The 24786-nt window shown below is 43.3% G+C and overlaps 3 protein-coding genes across 6 annotated transcripts; 2 read left to right on the top strand and 1 right to left on the bottom strand.

Annotated features, from left to right (window-relative positions):
- LOC122129876 (THAP domain-containing protein 2-like) lies at positions 1-1649 on the top strand. Of its 4 annotated transcripts, none has more exons than XM_042704602.1 (5): positions 1-204; positions 507-664; positions 767-829; positions 948-995; positions 1248-1649. In XM_042704602.1, the coding sequence occupies exons 1-5, from the start codon at positions 58-60 to the stop codon at positions 1402-1404; spliced, it is 573 nt and encodes a 190-aa protein (XP_042560536.1). In that variant the 5' UTR covers positions 1-57; the 3' UTR covers positions 1405-1649. The 4 variants fall into 4 exon arrangements, with proteins under 4 accessions (XP_042560536.1, XP_042560535.1, XP_042560534.1 ...); XM_042704601.1 differs by having other exon boundaries at positions 4-204; positions 779-829; positions 1243-1649; XM_042704600.1 differs by having other exon boundaries at positions 4-204; positions 1243-1649.
- A 2679-nt stretch (positions 1650-4328) lies between these two features.
- On the top strand, positions 4329-5416 carry LOC122129878 (cytochrome c oxidase assembly protein COX14 homolog). Its single transcript, XM_042704605.1, has 2 exons — positions 4329-4451; positions 4967-5416. The coding sequence occupies exon 2, from the start codon at positions 4976-4978 to the stop codon at positions 5153-5155; it is 180 nt and encodes a 59-aa protein (XP_042560539.1). The 5' UTR covers positions 4329-4451; positions 4967-4975; the 3' UTR covers positions 5156-5416.
- Positions 5417-6759: 1343 nt separating this feature from the next.
- On the bottom strand, positions 6760-24482 carry cers5 (ceramide synthase 5). Its single transcript, XM_042704598.1, has 10 exons — positions 24242-24482; positions 17360-17465; positions 15562-15692; positions 15076-15133; positions 14916-14966; positions 12919-13011; positions 11095-11223; positions 10350-10456; positions 8905-9061; positions 6760-7761 (listed from the first exon to the last, which is right to left on the bottom strand). The coding sequence occupies exons 1-10, from the start codon at positions 24412-24414 to the stop codon at positions 7570-7572; spliced, it is 1197 nt and encodes a 398-aa protein (XP_042560532.1). The 5' UTR covers positions 24415-24482; the 3' UTR covers positions 6760-7569.
- Positions 24483-24786: the final 304 nt, after the last annotated feature.

The raw sequence follows: 24786 nt of genomic DNA, 5'->3' as shown, positions 1-24786 counted from the left end.
CCATTTTGATAGCGAGCTGAACGAAAACGAGGCTGGGTTGGACAACAAACCAGAGAGATGTCTTACTGCTGCGTCCCCGAGTGCAGGTCCTACAAAAGAAAGGAATCTGGCAAACGAAAAACATTCCACCGCTTCCCTGTCAATACTGCAATTCGGCGAGAATGGGTGGTGAAAATAAGGAGAGATGTTGGGCAGCATTTTAAGGTAAGACAATAATGTACAAAGGCTACTGTAATAGCAAAACCAGAGCAGACGTTAGCTAGTTAACGGTGCATTACCTAAAGTTAGCAAGCGAGCCGACTTTAAATAAACAATTTTCGGGATTTTAAGAGCATAATGTTACTCAAGCAAAACTAGTCAACATTAACACAATAAAAGCAAACGTTAGCTACGCTAGCTAGCAAGCAGAGCACGAAGACACCAGCCAAATGCAAGTCGGGCTGGCTAGATTTGTATCAATTACTGATTTGTTTTGATGCTAGTTGTTATGGTCATTGTTTTGACAGATCGCAAATAACACGAGAGTGTGTTCCGATCACTTTCCTGATGAGTCCTTCACAAAGACGCTTTGTGGCATCAGGAAATTGAAGGAGGGGGTTGTGCCATCTCTTTTTACATGGTCCTCGATCAAGCCTGGCAGGCGGACGATTGTTAGAACGGCAAGGTATTTATTTTTGGCAATGTTTAACAACCTTCGTCCAACAGTCAGTATTGACCAGTGACCATCGATTTAACTAAATACTACTGAATTGAATTAATGCGACAGTTTGTTTTTCAGTCATGTTGCCACTGCCACCTGTGGAGAGGACGCACGGGGTGATGAGTCATGGTATAACACCCAAAGCCTATATGAGCTAATTGGTTCATTCTAATGTACATTAATTTGCTTCTATCACTTTCAGTTGTTCATTATACATAAATAACGTTACATTTGATCATATCTGCAGTCACTCAATGGGACAAGACCTCCAAGAGGACATTGCCTGCACATCAAGGTGAGCCTTATCACTGATAATTTTGTTGCACTATCGCACTTGATTCAGTTGAGATTATTTGGATGAAATGCTTGTGATTTAAAAAGGCATACCTACAGAACAGAAGCATTTAATCCAAATAATCACAGCTGAAACAAGCGTGGCAGTAAATCTTTAAGATAGTTCTGTTTTGTTTGTGGAGGAGGAACTCAAGTGTTTGTTATTGTAAAGCATCTTTCCCTTTCTTTTTTTAACCTTACCATTCCAGCGAAGTAGAGACAAGCTTGCCACACTCCGATCACGATTATACTCAGCGGCCCCTGTCCTTGGAGGAGCAGCTTCAAGAGGCCTGCAAGTCCATTGCTCGCCAGGAAGAGGAAATTTCGACTCTTCGTGGCAATCAGTTCCTCCTCAAACGCTTTCAGTGTGACGACAAGCAAATCCAGTTCTACACAGGATTCAGAGACTATAATACACTCAAAGCTGTGTTTACAGATTTACAGCCTACAGCTTGTCTTGTGTATTTACACAAGTCTACAGAATTTAACACATCAAGACTCAATTAATTTTGACTGACCACAGCATACAAGACCCTCCACCTGAAGACTGGCACCTATCTTCCTTCAATCATCAGACACTAAATGTCTTACATCGAAATAAAAAATAAATCCTGTACATTGGCATAGTTCTGCAATGTTGTCTATTGAATTTTAGTTAAATTCATTCAGATATTGCTTATCATGTGTTTACAAGTCACTTTTGTGTTTGGTCGTATGACTTCGTAAAAGTTCGATTAACAAGTCAGTTGAGTATTAAGCCGTATAACTTTTGTTTTTTAAACCCATTGTTTAAAAGTCAGTCGACCTGACACCACCCCCACTCTACCCAAGTCCAGCTAAACAGGTGAGGCGCCCCTACCCCCAGGTAAGTAGCCCAAAACACTGAATCGATGGAATCTGAAAATAACACTCCTTTGTCCATTCCCTTTGGTCTGAACAAGTCCCTGAACAAGGGATCTGGTGTTTCTCGTCCGCCCATTTATCTATTAATGTCGCGGTTATAGGGGGCAAGAGCAGAAGATTTGTGGTTCATTTTTCCGTTCATCATTACTCTTCCTATCGTAGAGAATGACTTCCGGTCGGGTTACCCAACCGAGCCTCGTTTTCGTTTTCAATATGGCCTCGACGTGACTAACGAGAATAGAGCTACTATAGGTGTGAGACATGAATTGATGCAATTCTATGACCCCAGAGGGAGCGGTCGCGGGCACACTTGACCCCAGATGGCCTGATGATTTTACCATGACTTTCAGCTATGTGAATAAAAAATCCCAACTGTTTCAAAACTTATTTGGTGTTTTATTTACATAACAACAAGGTGCAAAATAAGTAATAAAAGAAGAAAAGTACAAGGTACATGAGCAAAATAAGAAATAATACAGTGCAAAATAGGAAATAAAACAAATAATGTGCAAAATAAGAAATAATACAGTACAAGGTGCAAAATACAAACGAACTATTAACTATAAAATAACTATTTATAAAGTGCCGAAGTCTTGGAATCCGCCCTTTTGTTCACGCAACCAGGTGTACAACCTGCACATCGCATTACGCCGCATCTCTAACGGCAACGCCCTCACCATGTCCCCCACAGTCTGGCCAAATCTGGCGTATTCATCTGCCCCCGAAATGGTACTAAATAGCTCTAGCCTGCGCTCCTCCAACCGGGCCAGCTGACTGGAGAAGCCACCATAATCCTGCTCCCCCTGCTTCTTTTCCTCTTTTTTGCAGTGTGGGACAGAGGAGAAGGCAGCATCATGGACGGGGGACGGTGTCTGGAACCTGGGAGGTGGATGGCTCAGGGGAGGCCTCAGGTGTTGAGGTGGATGGAGATGGTCCTTTGCTGCAAGTTGAGGGCTGTTCATGAAAATAAAAGAACGTGTTGTTGGTTTTTTAGCAATATGGAAATCGCATATGGCTACAATGGTGAATGTTACAGAACTGCAGTCATTACATCAACAATGTAGGCACTTTAAGAACAGACAGTTGGTGTTTGTCCCTGCATTTTGAGTTTAAGTTTAAGTTTAAGTTTAAGTTTAAGTCTTTGTTATGGAATGGATTGCTAACGACAATGACCGAGATAGCGGGTATTGTTTACATATTTTATATTCTAATAGCACTGTGCCAACTCACCCATAAACAGTTGGTCTTTTAGCAATTGCATTACATCTACAATACAGGCTCATTTACCACCATTTATCCTGTACTGCGTTTGCAAAATGTTGAAGCCTACACCGACAATGTCTATCTGCAGTGTGGCTCTCCCGATCTGAGTGCAATGCTAGGTCGAACACAAACAGGCTGTTCAAAAACCAAGAAATATTTACCTTTTCGTTGTAGTTGGACTCCGTCTCTCGGTGCTTGATGTGTGATGGCCTCGGTTGATTTAGTGGACGTACAGACCACCTCCGCCTCCGTCACCTCTTCTGTTGTTGTTCTTGTCTCCACATGCGCAATACAAGAATTTGCTCTTCAATGTTCAGCAGCTCCAACTCCATCAACTCTCTGTCGGTTGCCATCGTTAGGATTGTCCTCTCTGCCATCGTTCACTGTGTGTGTGGAGAACAAGGCCGGGAGGAGGTAAATAAACAATCAACAACTTCCACGCCAATAGACATCATGAGATAGTAGGCTGGTCTTCGGGGAAAAAAAAAAAAAAAACGTTAGCCTACTCCACCTACTGTTCTGGTGCTGAATTGCTTTGCAACACCCACAACCATCGGAGAACCATAAATGTTCGTGAGCCGGAGTCGTAGAACCATAAAACGGCATAAGAAGGCAAGGCAACTTTATTTATATAGCGCATTTCATGCACATGTACAATGAGAGCCACTTAACACGTAGTCAAATTCCTTGTTTGTGCAAACTTACTTGGCCAATAAACTCGCCTTTAGCTGTGGGAAAGAGAAATAGCTAATAGGTCTAAAGTCTGTACGGAGGGTGGGTGGGGTGGTGGGGTTTAAATTGTATAGGCTACTGTCTATACATGTCTTGTTTTCAATGAGATGGGAAAAATCAATAAAAAGACCATTGATCAAAAGAAACGACGAATGCGGGCGCCCTCTAGTAGTTATTTAACTTATTGTATACAAATAATAATAATAATTGAAGTTATTGTATACAAATAAAGTTTACCAGGGGCTTGATTTTGTCGATTTTCCAAAATCTCATTCATTCTCTCCCTTTCTCTCCAAACTCACTAAATGTTTATCCACAGCATACAATATGACGACTGTCATTTGGGCACCATAGACATTAAAGTTGTACACTCTGGTTTCAGATTGCTTATTTTTGTCCCTTCGCGGTACACGTATAATATATTGCAGTGCGCAGGAGCGACAGTCAGCCTTTACAAAACATCACAAACGCTGACATTGAGAGGGTTGCACACGGTAACATCTACTCTGCCTTGTTAAAGGTAAAACGTGTATATGAACATTTCATAGCTCAACAATTACTGAGGTTATAGTAGTACCCGAAGACAGCCAATCTGGGGGAAATAACGTGTGCTGCTAACAAGATATCCTTAGCAAGTAATATTCGGCTAGCATGCTTGATGTGACAGCAAATGTTGATGTTAACCATTTAGTTAGCTGTTTTGATGTGATAGTTGAAACGTGAATGATTCATCCTCGTCATGAGATTAAGATGCTATCGTCGGATTTCTTCGCTAGACAATTTATACACATCTCGAAGACTCGCAGTACTGTCACCTAGTCATTGATAGTTGTAACAAGCTAAGAAGGCTACCTGGCCACCTCAAACAAATTCCAAGTATAACAGATTTGCGAGATCTATTCAACCATCTAGTGAGTAACTAATCAGGAATTTTGAAGTTTAGTAGGATATGCACATTACTGTTCTGACAAACTGAACTTGATCGTGGAACTGATAATGAACTCGACTCTGCACCATTTTTCTTTATCTCCTCAGTTATCCACCATGATGTCTGCAAAACGCATAGCAGATATGGGATACAGGATGTTCTCCGGGTCCATGATGTTGCTGACATTATACGGAGGCTTTATGTGCACATCGCGAGCATACCGCTTCTGGACGAAAGAGAAACAATTGGAAGTTGAAGCACAGGAGCAGAGAGAACCGGAAATGATGAAGGACTGATGGACATTCCCGCCCCGTTTCAGAGATATGGACATCATTCCAGAGGAATGACCTCTTAATATGTGTGTGTACGCCTGTATTATGTTGCTATGGTGTAGATATTTTGTGGCCTAGGGGTGATGGAACTTACCCTAGGACTCACCCTGCTTGATTGCACTCCAAGAAGCGACCTTGTTTCAGGCTAAATGGGGTACTAATACGGAGATGATATTCATGATTTCGAGTCGAACAGTTGAACATATTAAACATGGTTCCATTTCACCTGTAAGTGGTTGGTTACTAATGGCCTCTGTCTAAATCCAAGTCACAAAACTAACGTAGAAGTAACAGGGGATAGGGACAACAGTTCAAATCTTTAGGGCCAGGAGGCTTCCAGTGTGAATGAGCTGCACGTAAGACATACTTTCAGTGGTGCTAGCTATAAAGTTTGTGTACCCTGTGGAGATTCCTGCAAATCTGCATAAATATGATGTAAAATGTGATCAGATCAGAAGTGATCAAAATTGATAGAGGTTGATAGGTTAGAATACTTATTGACAAAGGGTGTAATTATTATTTATTTATTTATTGACGAAATAACCCAACATGAAATGACAATAACTGGTGTGAACAAATCAAATCAAACAGTTCCATGATTTGTTCATTGGTCCTGCACAGCAGTTGAGAAGAATTTTGGAATGGAAAAGAATGAAAAAAGTACGGAAGTTCTTCAACTAGCTGATGTTATCAGACTTTCTTGTATGACCTGCTTCGTGTTTGTTTTCTGACAGACCGTCCCTCTGTTGATCTGCACTTCACAGATAAATACCATGACATTCTGCCGCAGAATTACCTGGCACAATGCAAAATATATAGTCTATCAATTATGGTATGCTGTCCTGAGGCAGCAAAACTGATTCTATATCAATTCATCAGTCCATCAATCCAGTATCAAGGAAAAACTGGACACAGAATTTTATAAATGGGAGGATATCAAGACAGTCACTTCTCTCGGAGAAGAGCATTGCTTTGTCTTTAAAGTTTTAGACCAACTAGATAAGCCAGAGAACCACTGGTTTCGGGCTGGATGGGTCAAAAACAGAACCATTTAGTTTAAATGAGAAGTATTGTGCGTGGAAACCACAAGCTACCTTCCAACAAAAGTGGAGCTTGGAACTCTTTTGCTGCTTCAGGATGGAGATATGCTGTCATTGACAGAAATATGAATTCTACCACGAAATTCTGAGGAAGAATGTCAGGGAAAGCAACAGCAAAGAGAAGTCGGATCTTTCAGAAAGATGATTCTAACCATATAAATCAGTCTACCCATGAATGGTTACGTCAGAAGAGTATAATTCTGGACTTAAATTCAATAGAGATGCATGAACATGAAGGAGAGGGTCCTCTAAAAGCCCACTAATGTCATGGAGTTTAAGTTTTTCTGTTTGTGAAAAAATAATTGCAAAAGTCTTCCCAACTGTGGGACTGATCAACAACTTGTGGAAATGTGTGTCTTACCTTAATCACTGCTGTTAAAGGGGTTCACACCAGTTATTGGAGAGATGGTTCACATACTTTTTCACACTTTGGTCATTTAATGTTGAATCACTTCATAAATAAATGAATAAATAAGTACACATTTATTTGTGGATAAATATTCAATTGGCTTCTCTTGATCAAGTTGATGACTTAGAAGAAGAGCTGATCACAAGTTCGGTCATATCCATGCAGGTGTTCATAATGCAGGGGTTCACAAACTTTGCAGCGCCACTGTATATTTAGGGTGTGCTTCTCCACAAGCAGAAAGGATGACATCAAGTGTACTAACTGACAAACATGAATACTTTTGTTTCACAACATGCAGGTGATCAATGACACTTTAATAAACCTATTTTATCTCTACATAAAAATTCAAAAAGCAGAATAGACCAGAAACAACTCAAACAGAAACGGAACCATGAAATATTCATATTTAAAAACAAAAGTAAATAAGTCAAGTACAGCCAAACAGTAAAACTGGAAGTAGACATCTTAATTCTCCTGGCCTTCAGTAAAACGTGAAGACACCGGAACGGTGAGGAGCAGAACACAGTTTACGCCCGATACGTCAGAATGCAAAATCTCTGGTTTAATCTCTTTTCCATCTCCTTTCATTCAGACCTTCATCCCTCCTTATGTTTTGGTATTCACAATGTATGCACACAAACATCACTTTAGTGTCCATATATCCCTGCCTGCTGTCCTTCAGCACCAGTCTATGAGGAGGAGGAGAGGACAGTGGTCAGGCACAGGTGTGGGAGGCCACAGCAGGACATTTAGTCAGGCAGCAAGGGAGCGAGGGAGTCAAGGAGGAGAAGCCATTGAACAGGCTGAAGTCATGAGGAGAGGAGTGGAGGGGAGGCCCCAGCCGCCTTTGGTCGTCGTCATCGTGGTCATCAGCTGTTGTGGTTCTGGCCCCAGGCTTTGGTTCCGGTGAAGTGGCCATTGGTGCCGTTCTCGCCCTTATGCGAGGTAGTGTGCTTGAGGGAGCTTGTCCGTTCCCGTTCCCGCTCCCGGTTGCGCTCTTTGCTCGCATCCGTCTCCTCATCAGAGCTGCTCTCAATGTCGCTGCGCACATCCTTCGCAACCTGATGCGAGAAATTTGCCAAGTCAGTACATTGGAGGAAAACACCTGTGAAAAGACTGAGCCACTGCCCTTATAAAATGAGTTAAGAACTTGAGGGACGTGTGTTGTTTAAGCCCTATTGACATGTCATTTAAAATGACCTATTTGACCATTCTTCCAGGACCATTTCACACTCTCGCTTAATAAACACGCATAGCAACCAGCATTCCAAGAGGGAACGGAATAACTGAGTAACGCTGTTAATCACATTTCCTGGCAGAAAGGGCTGAAGAACAAACGACACTACACCCAAATTGCCACAAGGGGGAGTAAGAGTTAGTCCAATCTTTCATTAAATTATGTAACCGAGGTCAGTGGGTCCCATGACTTGACAAGAGATTGGCTTTAGCGATTATAAATATGCATTATTATTATCTATGAAATTAAAGCAAATGCAAGCTTCTAAAATGGCCTACACAAGTCTTAGTTTACAGAGGAGAGATTCATTTTAAGCTTCACATTTATGATACATAACTGGTTTTTATCCAAAATGCTTTCAGAATTCAACTGCTTGCAGTTGAGATGAGCAAGAGGTTTTCAGAGAAAAAGGGAGAGCGAGGAAGGAAGAGAGACAGTTGCACAGGTCCGGCAAGCAGGCTGAGGACAGACAGGAGCAGAGGACTCCGATGAGAGAAAGGGGGACAGACAGAGACAGGATCTTCTGTCCACCAAGTAGGAAAGGGCTGGCACGAGGCCACTCTGCTGAAAAAAGAAAGAGAGAGAAAGACACAGAGAGAGAGAGAGAGAGAGAGAGACAGAGAAAAGAGGAGAAATTATGGTAGAGAACAGTAGGACAGGTAGGATTCAAGTGGGCACAGCCTAGAGACAGTTCATATATTGATAGCTGTAACCAGGTTAATGAACATTCATGCTTTTGAACATGAACTGAACACACTCTTAGTTTCACATTTCAAGAACCTGTTAAGTTATTCAGTGAAATGAATTTAGCCCATTATACAGGAACCAAACACACTTGGCCAAATCCCCAGTTCCTTAAGGCAGCACACAGGAATTGAAACTGGTGGCATCTTCAAAACCAAATTCACCCTTCTCCACAAAAACAACTGGTGCCTACTGGTGTACTCTGGCGAGCGGACACACCCACCTTCCCGCGCATGAGGGCTTTGAGGGCGATGCGGGCGATGAGGTAGGACCAGAAGATGTGCAGCACCTGCAGGACCAGCAGCAGGCCAGTAAAGACCCACCAGGTTGGGTATGGCCCTATGATCTCCACGCTCTCAATCATGGTCGTGTATATGAGCCTAGAGAGGAACACACACACACACACACACACACACACACACAACTCAACTCAACTAATAGTCACGCGAAACATCTCAATCACATGATCATGTTCCAAAAGTAACCTTCCCAACGCTGTGTATATGCATAAACAAATATATTTGAAATACATTCTCTAATACAATATATTCTTTAACTGATTTAAATGTACTCTACCTTTTTATCTTTTATGTTGTCTTGTGCTTAAACTGATGTAATGCACTTTACATCTAACATCTTTTATTTTATTTTAGTAATTTGATCTGTTCCTGTGTAAAGCACTGCCGATGTGTATAAATTGTGCTACATACATAAACTTGCCTTGCCTTCATACTCCCAGGCTAACCTCAGACATACAACCTCTCAGTCACAATGAAACATGACCTATAATGACCCTAAATGAGAGTGGTCTATGAGAGTGTTTTCGGATGATTCTGCACAACACAATGAGGACATTATGCGCATCTGGTCCACACGGTTCAGGCTGTTAAGATGATCCTTTGTTTAGTAAAACCCGAAAAGACAAGCCATGCATCTTTTCTATGTGTGGTGGTGCACAGTGAACCGATGAGATCACTGTAATCTCTCTGGTTCAACCTAGATAGCACGAGTCTGGCACGGATTCGGCACAGAACTCTGCCTGATCAGGGACAAAACAGGTTCAGTTTCTCTCTAGGAAATAGGTAAACTATGAAAAGTGACATGCATTCATGTCATACTTCAATCAAGTATAGATTACCCTATGAAAAAGACCTTTCCAAAGAGCCAATGAGTCTGAATAGACCCACACAAAGACATACACGCGCGCGCGCGCACACACGCACACACGCACACACGCACACACGCACACACGCACACACGCACACACACACACACACACACACACACACACACACACACACACACACACACACACACACACACACACGGTATGGATTTCAGGTGCCAGTAACAGCATCATCTCTTCAGCAGTTCCCCGACATTGAATATAGGCACTCAGGTTACAGCATTAATTGACAGTCCATCTCACTCATTCATCTCCAGGCCTCTGAAAACACACCACACACACAAAACACACAGATACAGACCGACCCACACACACACACACACACACACACACACACACACACACACACACACACACACACACACACACACACACACACACACACGCGCGCGCACACACACACACACACACACACACACACGCGCACACACACACACACGCGCACACACACACACGCACACGCACACAGCAGAGATACTAACCAGAATGGGAAGATGATGAGTCGCGTGACAAAGAAGCATATCCCAAACACCACAAACAGGAAGTCGCAGACCCGCTGATATTTGGCATAGTTGGCCAGTTTGGCAGCCTGACAGACGGAGACAGAGACACACACACAGACAGACAGACAGACAGGCAGGCAGGCAGACAGACAGAAACAGACAGACAGACAGACAGACAGACAGACACACAATTCAAATCAGTTTTATTAATATAGCGCTAAAACAATAAAATTGTCTCAAAGCGCTTTACAGAGATCAGGGCCTGAACGTTGAAAATATAATCAACCTCACTAAAGTGCTGCTTACTGTACTGTACTTACTACAGGCCTAATATCGACATATTACTTAACACTGGTATATTTCTCCATTTTCCACCAGATAATCCTCCCTACCTTTCAGGTGCAAGTTTGGCAATCCAAACTAAAAATAGGTCATAACCATATACGATGAAACTCACACCCTGTTTAAGATATAACTAATTGGACTGGAGGATTTAACTATGTCTATTGTATGCCTATTTACAGCCAAACATGAGTAGTTGCTATCTTGAGTGAGCCCCATAATATATAATTCTGTGATTATGTAGTGTATGTGTAGTGTAGTGTAGTATATCTGATTTTATGGAAACGTATATTATGGGTGTGTTATGAGTGTGTGTCCAAGTTGTGTGTGTGTGTGTGTGTGTGTGTGTGTGTGTGTGTGTGTGTGTGTGTGGGTTTCTCACCTCCAGCAGGAAGTCTGAGGAGTCGTGCGCAAGCATGATCAGGCTGCCCGCATTCACCATGTTGGTGATGTAGGAGAAGCTGATGAGGATGATGGTGGCCAGGTGGTGGACAAACATAATGAGGAAGTCCTGCAGATGAGCCAGACACAGACAGGTACATTTCCCTTAGACCTTAGACTAGTATCTGATGCGCATCCATTTTAAGAAAACTCACTGTCAAAGCACGACTGGCAAGAAGGCCTGCACGGCTGCTTACCTTCCAGTACCAACAAATTTGAGATAATCAGCTCTGGCACCAAAAACACGAAGAGTGAGTCGGCAGAGCTGCAAACACACATTTGTGCATGACAGACACTTGTCTATGGATACAAACTTCTTGGCACCAGATGCTAACTGGCTAAAGCTAACCCACCTAAAGCATGACTTTCAGATTAAATTACCTGATGCTAATTCGCTGATGCTAACTGGCTAAAGCTTACCCACGTAAAGCATGACTTTCAAATTAAATTAGGTGATGCTAATTAGCTACTGCCACCTAGCTAAAGGTAACCCACTAAAGCCTGACCCCCTGACTGGGCCATGACTCAGGAGAACCATGTAGAAACACCAGTCTGGAGTGTCTTCTGCTCTCCACGACTGAGGGAAAACAGGCACATGCCAACAGCAGCTGCTGCCGTTACTCTTTTCCCCTTTCCTCTTTGCTTTCTCTCCTGTCCTGCCCTGCTTCTCCCTCTCTCCTTTTATCTCACAAAACAGACTCATCCCCCCACCCCCCTCTCTTACACACAAAACAGGCACACACACACACTGTACACACTCTCAGAAGAAATCTCTCTCTCTCGCTCTCAGACACAGACACAGACACAGACACACAAACATTTAAAATGGAACAGACTTTTCCCATGATATCAGTAGACAAGGAGTCAAACATTTTGGGCAGTGTTAATCTCAATTTAAATGCAAATCCTCGTGAGGAGTAATTCTATTAGGGGAGAAATATAATTCAAGTGCCTGCCTTTGGACCAGAGGGGGGAGACCTCTGAAGAAACCTCTACACCAAGATAGAAATAAAAATCTATCTAAAAAATCTATCTAATCTATCTTTTTTTCATATAAGCCCTTCAATTCTCTTCCTGTCGCTCTCCAACACACACACCCTCCTCTCTCTCCCCCCCCCCACATCATTACGTTGAGCAGCACCCTCCCCTTTCCCTCCAAAAGAATTTCAATTATTCTATTAGTGAAAATGTCCCTGCATCACATGACAATCAATGCTGCACACACACGCACACACACACACACACACACCACAGGAAAGGGCTTGTGGCTGCTGTCAAATGAACTCCTTCTAATTCAGTGGTCTGAGCCGTTCACAGAAGCATGTAAAATACTACTCAAGTCCCCCCCACACCACACACACACACACTGCTGTTTCACCCAAAAGGCAGAGAGGTTCCCTGGGGTATTTTATCCCTCCCCCAACACCACTGTGTGTGTGTGTGTGTGTGTGTGTGTGTGTGTGTGTGTGTGTGTGTGTGTGTGTGTGTATGCAATGCTGTGGCACCATAAACTTATACATACATAACTATATCCACTGAATAAATCCCTCCCCACCCTCAGTTGGTTATACAATCACCATGGAAAACTAAGCCATTACATAATAATAAGTAATCAAACAAATCCATTGACAAACACAAAACTAACAGGAAGATCACACTAGAATCAAGAGGAATAAGAGAATGGTACTAAGACAGTGTTTCACTCACACAAACACACACACACACACACACACACACACACACACACACACACACACACTCTCACCTTCCTCTTGATGTCAATGAACTGGGAGAACATTAGGGACCAGTAGAATGCCAGCTCTATCGTGTAGTACTGAAACATCCAAGGAGTGAGGATCTGCAGCAGAGCAAACCGTGGGAGGGCAAGCATTACAACCAACACTAATAATGATAAACAAGTCAAACATCTACACACAGACAAACACACACACACATAGTTATGAGGCTGTACATTTTCCCACCACATTACTCTAAAGTCTAAATCCATATCCTTTCACTTCCATTGGATTATTTGTTTATTTGTTACTGCCTCTGAAGTTTAACTATGCTTCTTGCTATAGCTTCCCAGTAGTCATCCTCTCCAGTAAATGTCTACCAACATTTTATACTTTTGATCAAACATTTAAAAACATGCTACTTATAAATGCATGTTCTACACAAAATTAAACCATTTAAACTGAATTTACACTCTATACTGACAGAAGACCCTTGTTTAGTATATATAGGAACAGGTACTATTAGACATATAGAAAGTGCCAGATGCATCGTTCAGTGTCACTGCTGGCTGTGAAACTACTTATTGACCGTCAGGTCTGAACAGCTAGTGTCTCAGTGCTACCATATTCTTCCAAACAAACCAGTCTGGAGTCGCTTTAAGCAGGATTACTTCTAGACCTGCTAGAGCTCCATTCTTAACATATTTAGCCAGCAAGCTCAGCAGGGAAACTCAGTCACTCACTGTAGTGCAGTGTCCTATTTAAAACCACGGTTTCTGACTAACAAGTTTAACTACGTGAAGCATGGATAATGACTGACAGATGAGGAGCTCAGAGAAACCAGCGAGTCAGAGTTTCAACTTTATACACCACACAAATATACACACTGTACAGGTATTAGGCTTGGTCTGGGGCCACAGAGGCTACAGACTATCACCATTAGTCAGAATATTCACACAGGAACTGGAAAAAATGTATGTTTTCATGTTGAACACTGATGCTTAACTTCAACTATGTTGCACTTTGAGAGTTTTGCCTGAAGATACAGCGGGTAAAATAAGTATTGAACACGTCACCATTTTTCTCAGTAAAAATATTTCCAAAGGTGCTATTGACATGAAATTTTCACCAGATGTTGGTAACAACCCAAGTAATCAATACATACACAGAAACCAACACAAATAAATTCAGAAATTAAGTTATGTGTATTAATGTGAAATAACACAGCTGTCATTACTCTGGGTAAGGTTAAACAGTACTATTTCAAAATAATTACTTTCCTGATATGGCAAATTCTCTTCTCCAATATACATTATTTACGGAGCATCATGACTACATTGCACCTCTAAACCGCACTGACACTGAACGAGCCGTGTGAAGTGTCAAGTTGTAGGTTACGTCCACTTCCTGTCTGGGATGGCACCTGGGAGGCTGGCATTGCCAGTCTGAATCATGCCAGCTCAGATTTCACCATGCGATATTAGCACAGACGCTTCACTGAGAATCAACTATGCCTGCTGCTTTTTGGACTGGACCAACTAGCAAGCCATGGGAGCTATGATCTGACATGAAGGGGTTTCAATTCAAATTCAAATAAGCAAAGTGATTTGGATCAACACTGGATCAACAATGGATGCTCGTGCAGAAGTTTTACAATCCATTGTCGCGATAGGATCCATTTTGCCAGGAGCCGCGCGAGGGTAACCCCACTGAAACCTGAGCATGAAGTCGCACTAAAGGCTTTTCTCCAGGGGAGGAGATTTTGCGCTTCTTCTCCCTGATGGTTAATTTACCAGCAGAGCTAAGCCTGCTAATGCAGGGTTACCACAGGCAAGCTCAGCCCCTGCTATGACACATTACACCATCACCTGATCCAATGGTTTGTCACGTAACTTGACTTTGGTCCGTGTCAATGCCCTCAGCCCCTAACACCAGTGCCAGGGGAGGGTTTCCAGACCATAATCAACACTATGTAATCTCTTCCCGAAAAAGTGTCACACTATTGATCATCTTTAATTCAGCTCACCGTAAAGGGGTAGTTGAACCAGCATATCCGAGTGTCCCACATCCAAGGAGTCTATAACACACAAACACACACACACACACACAAACACATTAAACAAGGTAAAATGTTATCTCCACCTGGCTCCACACCCTCCCCCTTGACCAGAAAGACAGCGGCTCACCTGCCATAGATACTGAATCCCCCATGAAAATATGAACAGATAAAAGATGAACCTCCACCTACAAACCAAATCACAAACAAGAACAAGAGAAGAGGTTAGAGGCCACACTAATCACACTGCTGTGACAAGTAATCATGATATGATTGTGAAGTCTTAAGTCACACACACACACACACACACACACACACACACACACACACATGCAAATACACAGATGTAAACACACAGATGCAAGCGTGCACACACACACATAAAACCATGCAAACACACACACATTAAGGAGGGCAGTAACTAAGTAGTGAGACACGTGTGCACGTGAGGCATATGAGCACATTTGTCACAAACAGTGAGCGCAAACACCGTCCACACGGGAAACACTGCGAGAGACACGGTGAAGTTATCACAGCGATCTCCTTTGGCAACGGACAGAGAAGGTCATTCGTGCCCCATGACGAGTCCTACCGAGTGTGTGTGTGTGTCACTTACATGCTCTCACAGAACTTAGTGTGTATGCTGGGCTTGTCCTGGTTCCTGCGCTGCCGGAACCAGCGCTGGATCTTCCGGACTTCCCAGTCCAGCTGCTTCGACAGACCATCTAGGTGTCGTGAGTCTGGACTCTACAGGTGGAGACAGGACAGAACAATACTGTTGAAGTATGGTAGTGTCAAGCTATTTTGTGTCACTGCACTGCACAAATAAGTAAATACTCAGTTTTGACAGACTGTAAGGCACAAGTCTCTTCATTCAGATTTGAATCTAATCTAACTCCATAAAGAAGCAAGTCAATTTATGAAACAACAGCAGAATGGTCAAAGGAGAGGCATAGCATGCCCAGCCTATAACCAGTTACAAACTATGCTAGAAATGTTCTGCCTGAAGGTATCGTCATGGGAACAGGAATACATTTTCTTCACACACCTCCAGTTGCATACATTCAAAATACAAAGGAATTCACTTATTGTCACATTCTGGAAACAAGCCCAAGGGATCCACTTAACAACTCTCCCAGTGTGTGACATTTGCTTAATGCAGATCTCAGTGTAAGAATTTCCTTAAAACACTGTGTGGGACACAAACAGGTTGGACAGCCATGCTGCAGGCGGAACTCCACCCCAAAAGAGGAAGCAAAGCCAAGAGAAGGCGGGCAGATAGAGAGAGAGACTGGTGTATCTATATCGTGTGGGACATTGATAGATCTTGCCAGGAATTATCCATCCATTCCCTAAAACACTGTGTAGCATATTGCATGCTGGCTGCACTATAGATGGTGGCCCAAGAGGAACAAAATGAAGATAGAGCAGAGTGGGGGTGAGCAGAACAAGGGTGGTGTACCCACAATGTGACATTCACAGGTCTTGCACTGAATCATACATTACTTAAAACTAGGGTTGTCAAAATAACGCGTACATTTTCATGAACTAATTATAGCAAAATAACGAATACAAAAATATGAACACAGATTAATCCCACTCTATGATGCCCCTTGAGCCCACATGTGCATCACTCAGCCGCGGCCATATTGGATGGATATAGTGGCCAGTCTGCATTGCAGTAATAGTTTGTATTTCTCCCTCTGCGTGCTTTTGATGTGGAGCTAGTGTCATTGGCTGTCTTGTAGTTGGATGTTAGGTTTACGTCCTCATCTTGGTATTATTTGTATAAAATCACCTCGTTTTCAAGTTTGAGATGGCGAATTCCAGAACTTCAGAAACAGTTGCACAAAAACGTACAGAAATCTCCAAAGGTCATTTGTAAAATATTTCTTACCATAACCGTGGTAATAAACTATTGGTCAACTATACTATATACTAGAAAAACATTGCATTTCACTTAGGTGAAGCAAAATTATAAACAGTGGGTTTTTGGTGAAATAAGTTCACAAGCTAGCAAGATTTGATCAATGCTCTAGTTGTTGGTGTTGTCTGATTAGGTTAATCGTTTCCCATTAATGTGTGGTGAACATCACACTACCCAGGCTTGTTTACTTAGTTGCAAATCTGATACATTTTGAAAGGCTCCTTAAAGCAAATTGATACATGACATTAATTTAGATTAACTAATCACAAAGCGTGTAATTAGTTAGATTATATTGTTTAATCAGTTAGTCAGTCAGTCAGTCAGTTTATTGTGGCACAATCTAATCGCTTGACAGCCCTAATCAAAAAAACACTGTGGAAAGAAGCGGGTTGGCTAAAGTATAGACGAGTTAGCCCAAGAGGATAATCATGAGAAAAGGGTAACTAGTGCAGAGGGGAGAATGGCAGGGCGAGGGTGAGGGGTTTACCTTTGTAATGGATGTAAACACCTTCTCAAGGACTGCATTGGGCTGGGCTCTCCGAACCGTCTCTGCCTGGATATGTACTATGGCTGCACACGGTCCTGCTATGAACCTGACGTACACACAAACAAACACACATGCACATAAACACATATTCACAGAAACACAAGGTGCTGGTGAACAAGAGAAGAATTGGGTTTAACCGGACATATATGCACACACCTTACTAAGATAAGCTAAGCTACGAATAAAGTAAGCAAACACTCCTTCAATTAGTGTTTAGGCACATTTCTTTAGTTCTGGCTTATTTACAGCTCTTTAGCAATTAGGGTTGGGTGTAAAGTCAACTACTCAAGTCAGTCATGGCAGTAAAGTCATGGACAAAGAGAAAATGTACTTTTTTCTTCTGAATGCAGTGATTGCAACAGAAATGAAACTCATTGCATAAGTTTGCGCCATCCTGGCGGTGTCCTTTTGTCACTTTTCAATTGGCCATCATGCATCATTAGGCCGCATTATGCATATCGCTGTAATTTATACTTTTTTAGCCATTTTCATGGGTTTCAGAATAGGCAACTCATGGAAGTCCAGAGGGCAAACATTTTGATATGTGACTGCTGTTCACAATGCAGTTGTGAATTTAGCTAATTCAGGGACTTAAAGCGGTCCGGGCCTCCGTGAGTGACTTTTTTTCCTCCCATACCCGTGTGTGAATGTGTATGTGTATTATCACTGCAGTAAGCTCTGTCTCTGACTCTCTTGCTCTCTCACACACACACACACACACACAGATAAATGATCCTCTACTCACACACAATCTTCCTCCAAACAGATTGGAAGAATAAAAACAATTCACAGATGTGTTCCTCACTATTCATGATAACAGCCAAATGTTTGTGCATGGGACTGTGTGTGTGTGTGTGTGTGTGTGTGTGTGTGTGTGTGTGTGTATGTGAAACCCTGGAACTTGCCAAAGTTAAACAGTCACCCAGCCCTGGGCACGTGAGGCGGGTGGAGAGCTGTGGAATTTGGCACAAGCTGGAAGTAGTGTTAAACAATCACAGGGCCCAGTCTCCCTCTCATTAGAGCCAGGAGGTTAAAAAACGCCAACGTGCATGACCGCATGCCTACTCAGCCACTGGACAAGCCCGCTGTCTCTACAAGTTTCACCCACAATGACACCTACAAACCTAAAACATAACATCAACAATCTATTGAAGTACTGAATGATTATTTAGGCAGCGGGTCCAGTCTCTCTCTCAGTAGAGCCAGGGGATTAAAAACACCAGTGCACTGACCGCCTGCCTACTGAGAGAATGAGCCATGTATGCCTACTGAGCATTTGACCAATGTTTCACTCACAATGATGCACACATAAACCAGAATAACAACAACAACAACAATAGTCTAATGATGTAATCACTCACTAAACAATCAGGGAGCCCAGCATCTCTCTCATTAGAGTCAGGTGGTTAAAAACACCGGGGTGCCTGACAGGGAGCACACTAAGCCAGTGAGATGGCTGTCTGTCCAATGCATTTCACTCATAACACATTGATATGGCGGGGAATTACGCTTTCAGACAGAAACCAAAGCGACAACAACAATTCTGGTCCTACTCTTTATGTTAACATGAGACAAATGTTCCCCTTTTATGTCTGTAGCCTAATCCCATCTTTCTAGAGTCCTTTGAGCATGGCCCCTATTTTAAACACTCACGCTAAGGATGTCCTGGTCTTTCAAATGTGAGTAAACAGCTTTGGGTCCACTTTCCACTATGTGTAAGGAGGCAAGCTAACTCAAACAGCTAGCTCTGGCTCGACAGCTAACAGGCCTGCATGTCCTGCACTGGTAGATGATGGTAGATCACTGCTCACAGCTGATGCGTTAACCTACAGGGGCTTCTTAAAATAGCTCTATTGATTAGGGATTCATTCAACCTTCTGGCTATGGAAAGGCTGTGGCTACCTGCTGCATGACGTGTGTGTGTGTGTCTGTGTACAGCCGGAGGGCTGAGGAAAGGATCTATGGAACGTTTCGAAGCAATCCAGGTTAATGAGGTCCGCCAGGGGAGTGTGTGTTACTCCTGCAGGTGTGTCGAGCGAATGCGTGTTTACCCCACAGGTGCGCTTGTGTTTCACCTGGAGCTGTCGCGGGCAAAGCGGAGGGGAACAGGAGACGAGGCAGGGCTGCTGCCTATGTGTGTGTGATAATTAACTGTGAGCTAACGTGCAAATAGTGGAAGAGAAGACAATGGACACCCAAACACTGTATGTGTGTGTGTGTGTGTGTGTGTGTATGTGTGTGTGCGTGTGTATGTGTTGGACAGCGAGGAGACTACCTTTACATTTTCAGTGAGTCCAGAACAGCTTTGCCCTTCCTCTAATACCTAATGCTCACCTGCTGAACCCCTGCCCACACTCAATCCTCCTCACACCGAAAGGCTGCACTAAGTGAGTGCACTGACTGGAGAGTTCAACTTTACAGCTTCACCCTTCCCTTCTTCTTCAGTCCCTACTTCAGTCTTCCTGCTCAAAGGGGGGCCAACAGTCAGCCCACAGGACACACAACACCTGGACTAGACACGCTGCAGGGCCACTGCAGAGTGAGCAGGTTTCTGGGATCCATGACCATCTCTAGGAGGTTGAGCGAGCATGCACGCACGATCTGCAGATCTGCGAGGTCAAGAAGAAGACTCAGACTAATAGCGCACATGACTGCCTTTCAGAGGGAAACATGGAGAGGCTGGAGCACTTTTTTTTATAGCATATGAGTAATGCCGTAAAACAGGAAATTGTTGCAACTTTCACCTCCAAAGGTGTCCATTTCTAGCCATTAGCAGAACATCAAATCATCACCTCCATGTGCAAGGGTTGAGACATTGGTTAAGAGTTCCGAAGCCTAATGCCACACAGCTGAGAACCTGATAGCTTCTAGCTGTTAGCTGGTCTTGTCTACATCACAAAAAACAGGTACAGCCACTATGTGTATGTGTCCTTGGGGCCCTGTTTTAAAGCAACATTATGGCGTTTTGGTCTAAAGCAACTTACTAAGCTGACTTCCTGGTCCTGGACATCATGCTAAAAATCTTGTCAACATCACCAAAAGCCCAGTGAGCACTAATAAAAAGTTACTAACACGCTAACTGGCATCTTAACCTGATATTGTTAGCCATGGCAATTCAATTTTATTCATATAGCGCCAAAACAATAATATTGTCTCAAGGCCCCCCAGGGTCTGAACCCCTATGATCCGTAAAGCACCTTGCTGTGAAGGCTTCTCTTACACATTTCTGGAGAGTTCCGTCCTGGACCACAGAACTACAGGGTATAGTCGCCTGGGCGATTAGTGGGAACGGCAGGTGTGTTTAGCCTGTCTGTTCTTCACATGACCATTTACCATCAAAATTAATTTGAAGACGATACCAAAAGTGGCAAATTGTTGCTTTAAGTGTTTAAAGGGCATGTCTGACCTCTGCTTCATCCTGGGAGCTGGAGCTTGAGCTGTGCACAGAGCTCCAGAGAGTCTGATTGGGAACCAGAGAGACAGACAGCCATGACTAATAGGTGACTTCTCCTATTCGTTCCAGTGATTTCATCATGTCAGCCAACTGATCAGCACACACTGTGTGTGTGTGTGTGTGTGTGTGTGTGTGTGTGTGAGTGGATACTGGCTTCATTCTAGCCAGTCAGCCTGGATGGTTGACTGGGCTGAGTGGTATGACACACACACACACACGTACCCACACCCACACACAGTCTCTTCCATGAAAAGTGTCAAGATGTTTTGCTTCACACAGACATAGATACATTATGAAGCTGGAAAACAACAGCTGGTATGGGTTTTCTCGGCAAAAATGAAGCCAACCAGCACTTCTTTCCACCAGATTCTCTCCACATCCAAGAATGTATCCCTGCAGATTCCAGCGTCACTTGACTCAGTGTAGCCATGCCTAAATAATAGCCACACAACACCAGTGTAGCACTATTCTCACAGACTTCCATTTTTTTTTCTTCAATTTTTCATTTATATAGCACCATTGTCTCAAAGCACTTTACAGAGCCCCTGACTTCCTCCCCTCCAAAAACTTCTCCCTGCAGATAGGTGTCCATTTAGCAGTGCTTGTGTCATAGGCATATTGACGGCATACAGGCGAACAGGCCCCCCCACCAAGGTAACCACTGCTGTGAGGCACGTTCTGAATTATTAACTATTCAGAGCCCAGGGCTCTGTTGACACACGGCCTGGTGGGCGTGGCCCTTCTCTCCTGATGATGATGCCAACGATGACACGGTAGAGCGTGCTCAGTACTGCCTTTCGGTTTCTGCAGGTGGAGGCATGTTGTCCCCCACTCGCTACCCTCACATTGTTGTTGCTGCCAGCCCTGGATCGTTCCTAGACAGTAGTGCATGCAAACACACACACACACACACACACACACACACACACACACACACACACACACACACACACACACACACTCATCTTCACCCATTCAGAGAACACATTTGATAGGGCCTGTTCATTTTTTTAGAAAGGACACCTGGCTCTCTGACTGAATGTGTGTGTGTGTGTGTGTGTGTGTGTGTGTGTGTGTGTGTGTGTGTGTGTGTGTGTGTGTGTGTGTGTGTGTGTGTGTGTGTACACTCCTGAGACATGGTGAGATGGCAACATTAGCAGGTGGTTGTGGCTGATGAATATATGAATGAGACTGACAGCAAGACAGTGTGTGTTGGTGTTGTGTGTGTGTGTTGGTGTTGTGTGTCCGCGTGTGTGCTCATGTCTATGGACTTGGCTTCACCCTGACCGGGGCCTAAAGAGCTCTATAACAGTTGTTCACACACAACAGTTCATATACCATCAGCAGACACACAGACAGACAGACAGACAGACAGACAGACAGACAGACAGACAGACAGACAGACAGACAGACAGACAGACACACACACACAAAACACACACACCGAACACACAAACACTGTATAGACTAACGACGACATAAACGAACATGCCTGAACCTCCCCTGATTAAATCGTCTCCATCTGAAACCAGGCTGAACTCCAGAGGGAGCTTAATCCCTGTGGCATTATGGGGCTTCTAAACACACAAGAATATCCAGCGTTCACGCAGCCTGAGAAAGCCTGAGAGATAGCAAACTTGGCTCTGCGGTGGTCAATACTGAGACCATAAACCAGGCTTTTTCTTCTTCCATCTCATTCTGTCTGTATGATGATACTATGAACAAACCCAATCACCACAGGTGTCCAAATGCAGGTGCTATGTCTATGTTGTTTGGGTTCATGATGCTGGAACAGATGGCCATCTGGGATGGGTTCAATTACATCATTCCTCACCATACCTGTCCTGCTGTCTGCTAGTTTCACTAGGGCACGGCAGATACTCCATTTGTGTGCATGTGTGACATTTGTGCGTGAGGTGGAGAAGCCGGTCTTTCTCTCCTCCCCATCCCCTTCAGCTCTACATGTGACACAAAAGATCCCTTTTTAACCACTGTGGCAAGGACCGGTTGTACCAGTCACAAATTTGACCAATCTGAATGCAAATAAACCACACACTGACAGGCATTTTTCTTCACAGGAACAGGTGAGACTGCTTGCACCCTGCACCCAAACATGGCATTTTTTAAAGTCAAGATGACGCCTGATCTGATCAACAGGTTTCTCAAGTCAGTCGAGGAACCCTCACCAGCCTTGGAGGAATACATTACCTATCTAGAGTGACAACGCTGTGCAACTATGCACAGGAGAAATTAACCATTGTACCCTGTAAAAAACATTCACATTACAATGCCTAACGTGACCTCTTACACAGTGTTTATTTGGGCATAAGGCGAATACCCCCAAACCAAAACAAAAAGTTGATCTTAACTGACTATAACCTTTTGCATAACTGTGGCTTGGTAGATACAATCTATGATAGCAATGCTAACACACGTCTTCAATTCAAATAAAGGAGACAGCTTTCAGGGCGAAGTTTGTGCCTTCTTTACTTGTCCCTTCATCAATACATCTGAGTGTACTAAATCCACGTAGAGCCCAATATATAGAAGGCTCACAGTTTGGATAGACCCCTCAGAAGTAAGAAGTAGTAAAAAGCCATTCATTAGGTATGTCGACCAAGAGAGACCCCTAGCACATAAATCAACAGTGGAGTGCTAGATCACAAGACACCAGAGGTCTTTCCCCCCACACATTGGTGTAAGAGTCTTTCATTCAAACGGTATGGAAACTGCATCAGCGTGAACAGGCACTTATTTTGCAATAGTGGCTTGAAATACGGAGAAAACACTGATACTGGTTGAGAATTACTGAATAGTTCACTACATGTTTAACTTAGTTGTCAGTGACAGTCAGGTGACACAGCCAAAGAGACGTTCTAGGAATGACTGCATAACATGCAATTAGACTAACGTTACCACTTTCCCAAGACAGTTTCTAACAATGAGGGAATGGGGAGGATCCCTGGACTTCGGTCAAACAAAGATGCTCTTTACTGGACAGAAAAACTTGTCATAAACTGTTCAACACCTAGCTAACGTTAACTTTCTTGACAACTCTTCTGTGATGTAGAAACACTCACCGTAAGTTAGGCGTTCACAAATGCTATAGTACAAACTAGCGTCACTAACTTTAACTAATGTTATAATAGAAAATACAAACTGATGTGATTTTTAAACTCATTCAGATTTCAGATATGCCTTACTCAGACAGTGTTTAAATTGCTAGCAATTGATATGATCTCCTCTGTAGCATGCCCATGTGTAGTATAACCTATTTCCTGGTGATGATGGCAAACGTTCCTCAACTAGCTAACGTTAGCTAACCAAGCCTGGGATGACACTCACAGCCACTGTATAGATAAAGTTACCTCTCGAAAAGTATTCTGACAGCGAAGATTCCCAAGGCCAAAGGCAAAGCAGAGAGCAAATGTCGGGCTTTGGGATACTCCACTCCTGGCGCTGGGTCCGCCAAATCCGCCCAAGTCACATTATTCGGAAGCCAAAACCTTTCGTTCCAAAACCAGGCGTAAATAGCAGCCATGTTAAGAAAAACGGAATGCTGAGAAGCCAGAGGAGTTGCTACCCAAAGAAAAACGAGGGGAAAAAAGAATCACCTCCCCTTTTCTTGGTCGCAAAGTGATGGGATGAGTAGAGGTGTTTCCATCAAGGTTGCCAGATCCGAGGAGTCAACAACAGCTTTAAACACCCATTTACAGACATCATATTATTGTTATAAAGACATTCGAAACTGTAGCAAAACTATTTCTAATGTCTCCTCACAAAATGATTGTTATCAAAAGACATACCAGAGTCTTGGCGCTCCACAATCACCCATTTGATTTGGATTACACACAGCATCATTACAAGACACATTTCACTGTTCAAAAACAGCAGTGTAACCTCCAGTGTATCA

The sequence above is a fragment of the Clupea harengus genome, unplaced genomic scaffold (assembly GCF_900700415.2).
Source record: "Clupea harengus unplaced genomic scaffold, Ch_v2.0.2, whole genome shotgun sequence".
NCBI lineage: Eukaryota > Metazoa > Chordata > Actinopteri > Clupeiformes > Clupeidae > Clupea > Clupea harengus.
The sequence above is the reverse complement of the archived record's forward strand: the minus strand, read 5'-3'. Positions and strand labels throughout refer to the sequence as shown.

Excerpts from the sequence above, each read along its gene's own strand:
- LOC122129876 (XM_042704600.1), top strand. The coding sequence starts at position 58 with ATGTCTTACTGCTGCGTCCCCGAGTGCAGGTCCTACAAAAGAAAGGAA. Across the intron at positions 205-506 it reads ATGTTGGGCAGCATTTTAAG|ATCGCAAATAACACGAGAGT; the intron begins GTAAGACAATAA and ends TTGTTTTGACAG. Across the intron at positions 996-1,242 it reads GACATTGCCTGCACATCAAG|CGAAGTAGAGACAAGCTTGC; the intron begins GTGAGCCTTATC and ends TTACCATTCCAG.
- LOC122129878 (XM_042704605.1), top strand. The coding sequence starts at position 4,976 with ATGATGTCTGCAAAACGCATAGCAGATATGGGATACAGGATGTTCTCC.
- cers5 (XM_042704598.1), bottom strand. The coding sequence starts at position 24,414 with ATGGCTGCTATTTACGCCTGGTTTTGGAACGAAAGGTTTTGGCTTCCG. Across the intron at positions 14,967-15,075 it reads GGATTCAGTATCTATGGCAG|ACTCCTTGGATGTGGGACAC; the intron begins GTGAGCCGCTGT and ends TGTGTGTTATAG. Across the intron at positions 10,457-11,094 it reads CCTCAGACTTCCTGCTGGAG|GCTGCCAAACTGGCCAACTA; the intron begins GTGAGAAACCCA and ends TCCGTCTGTCAG.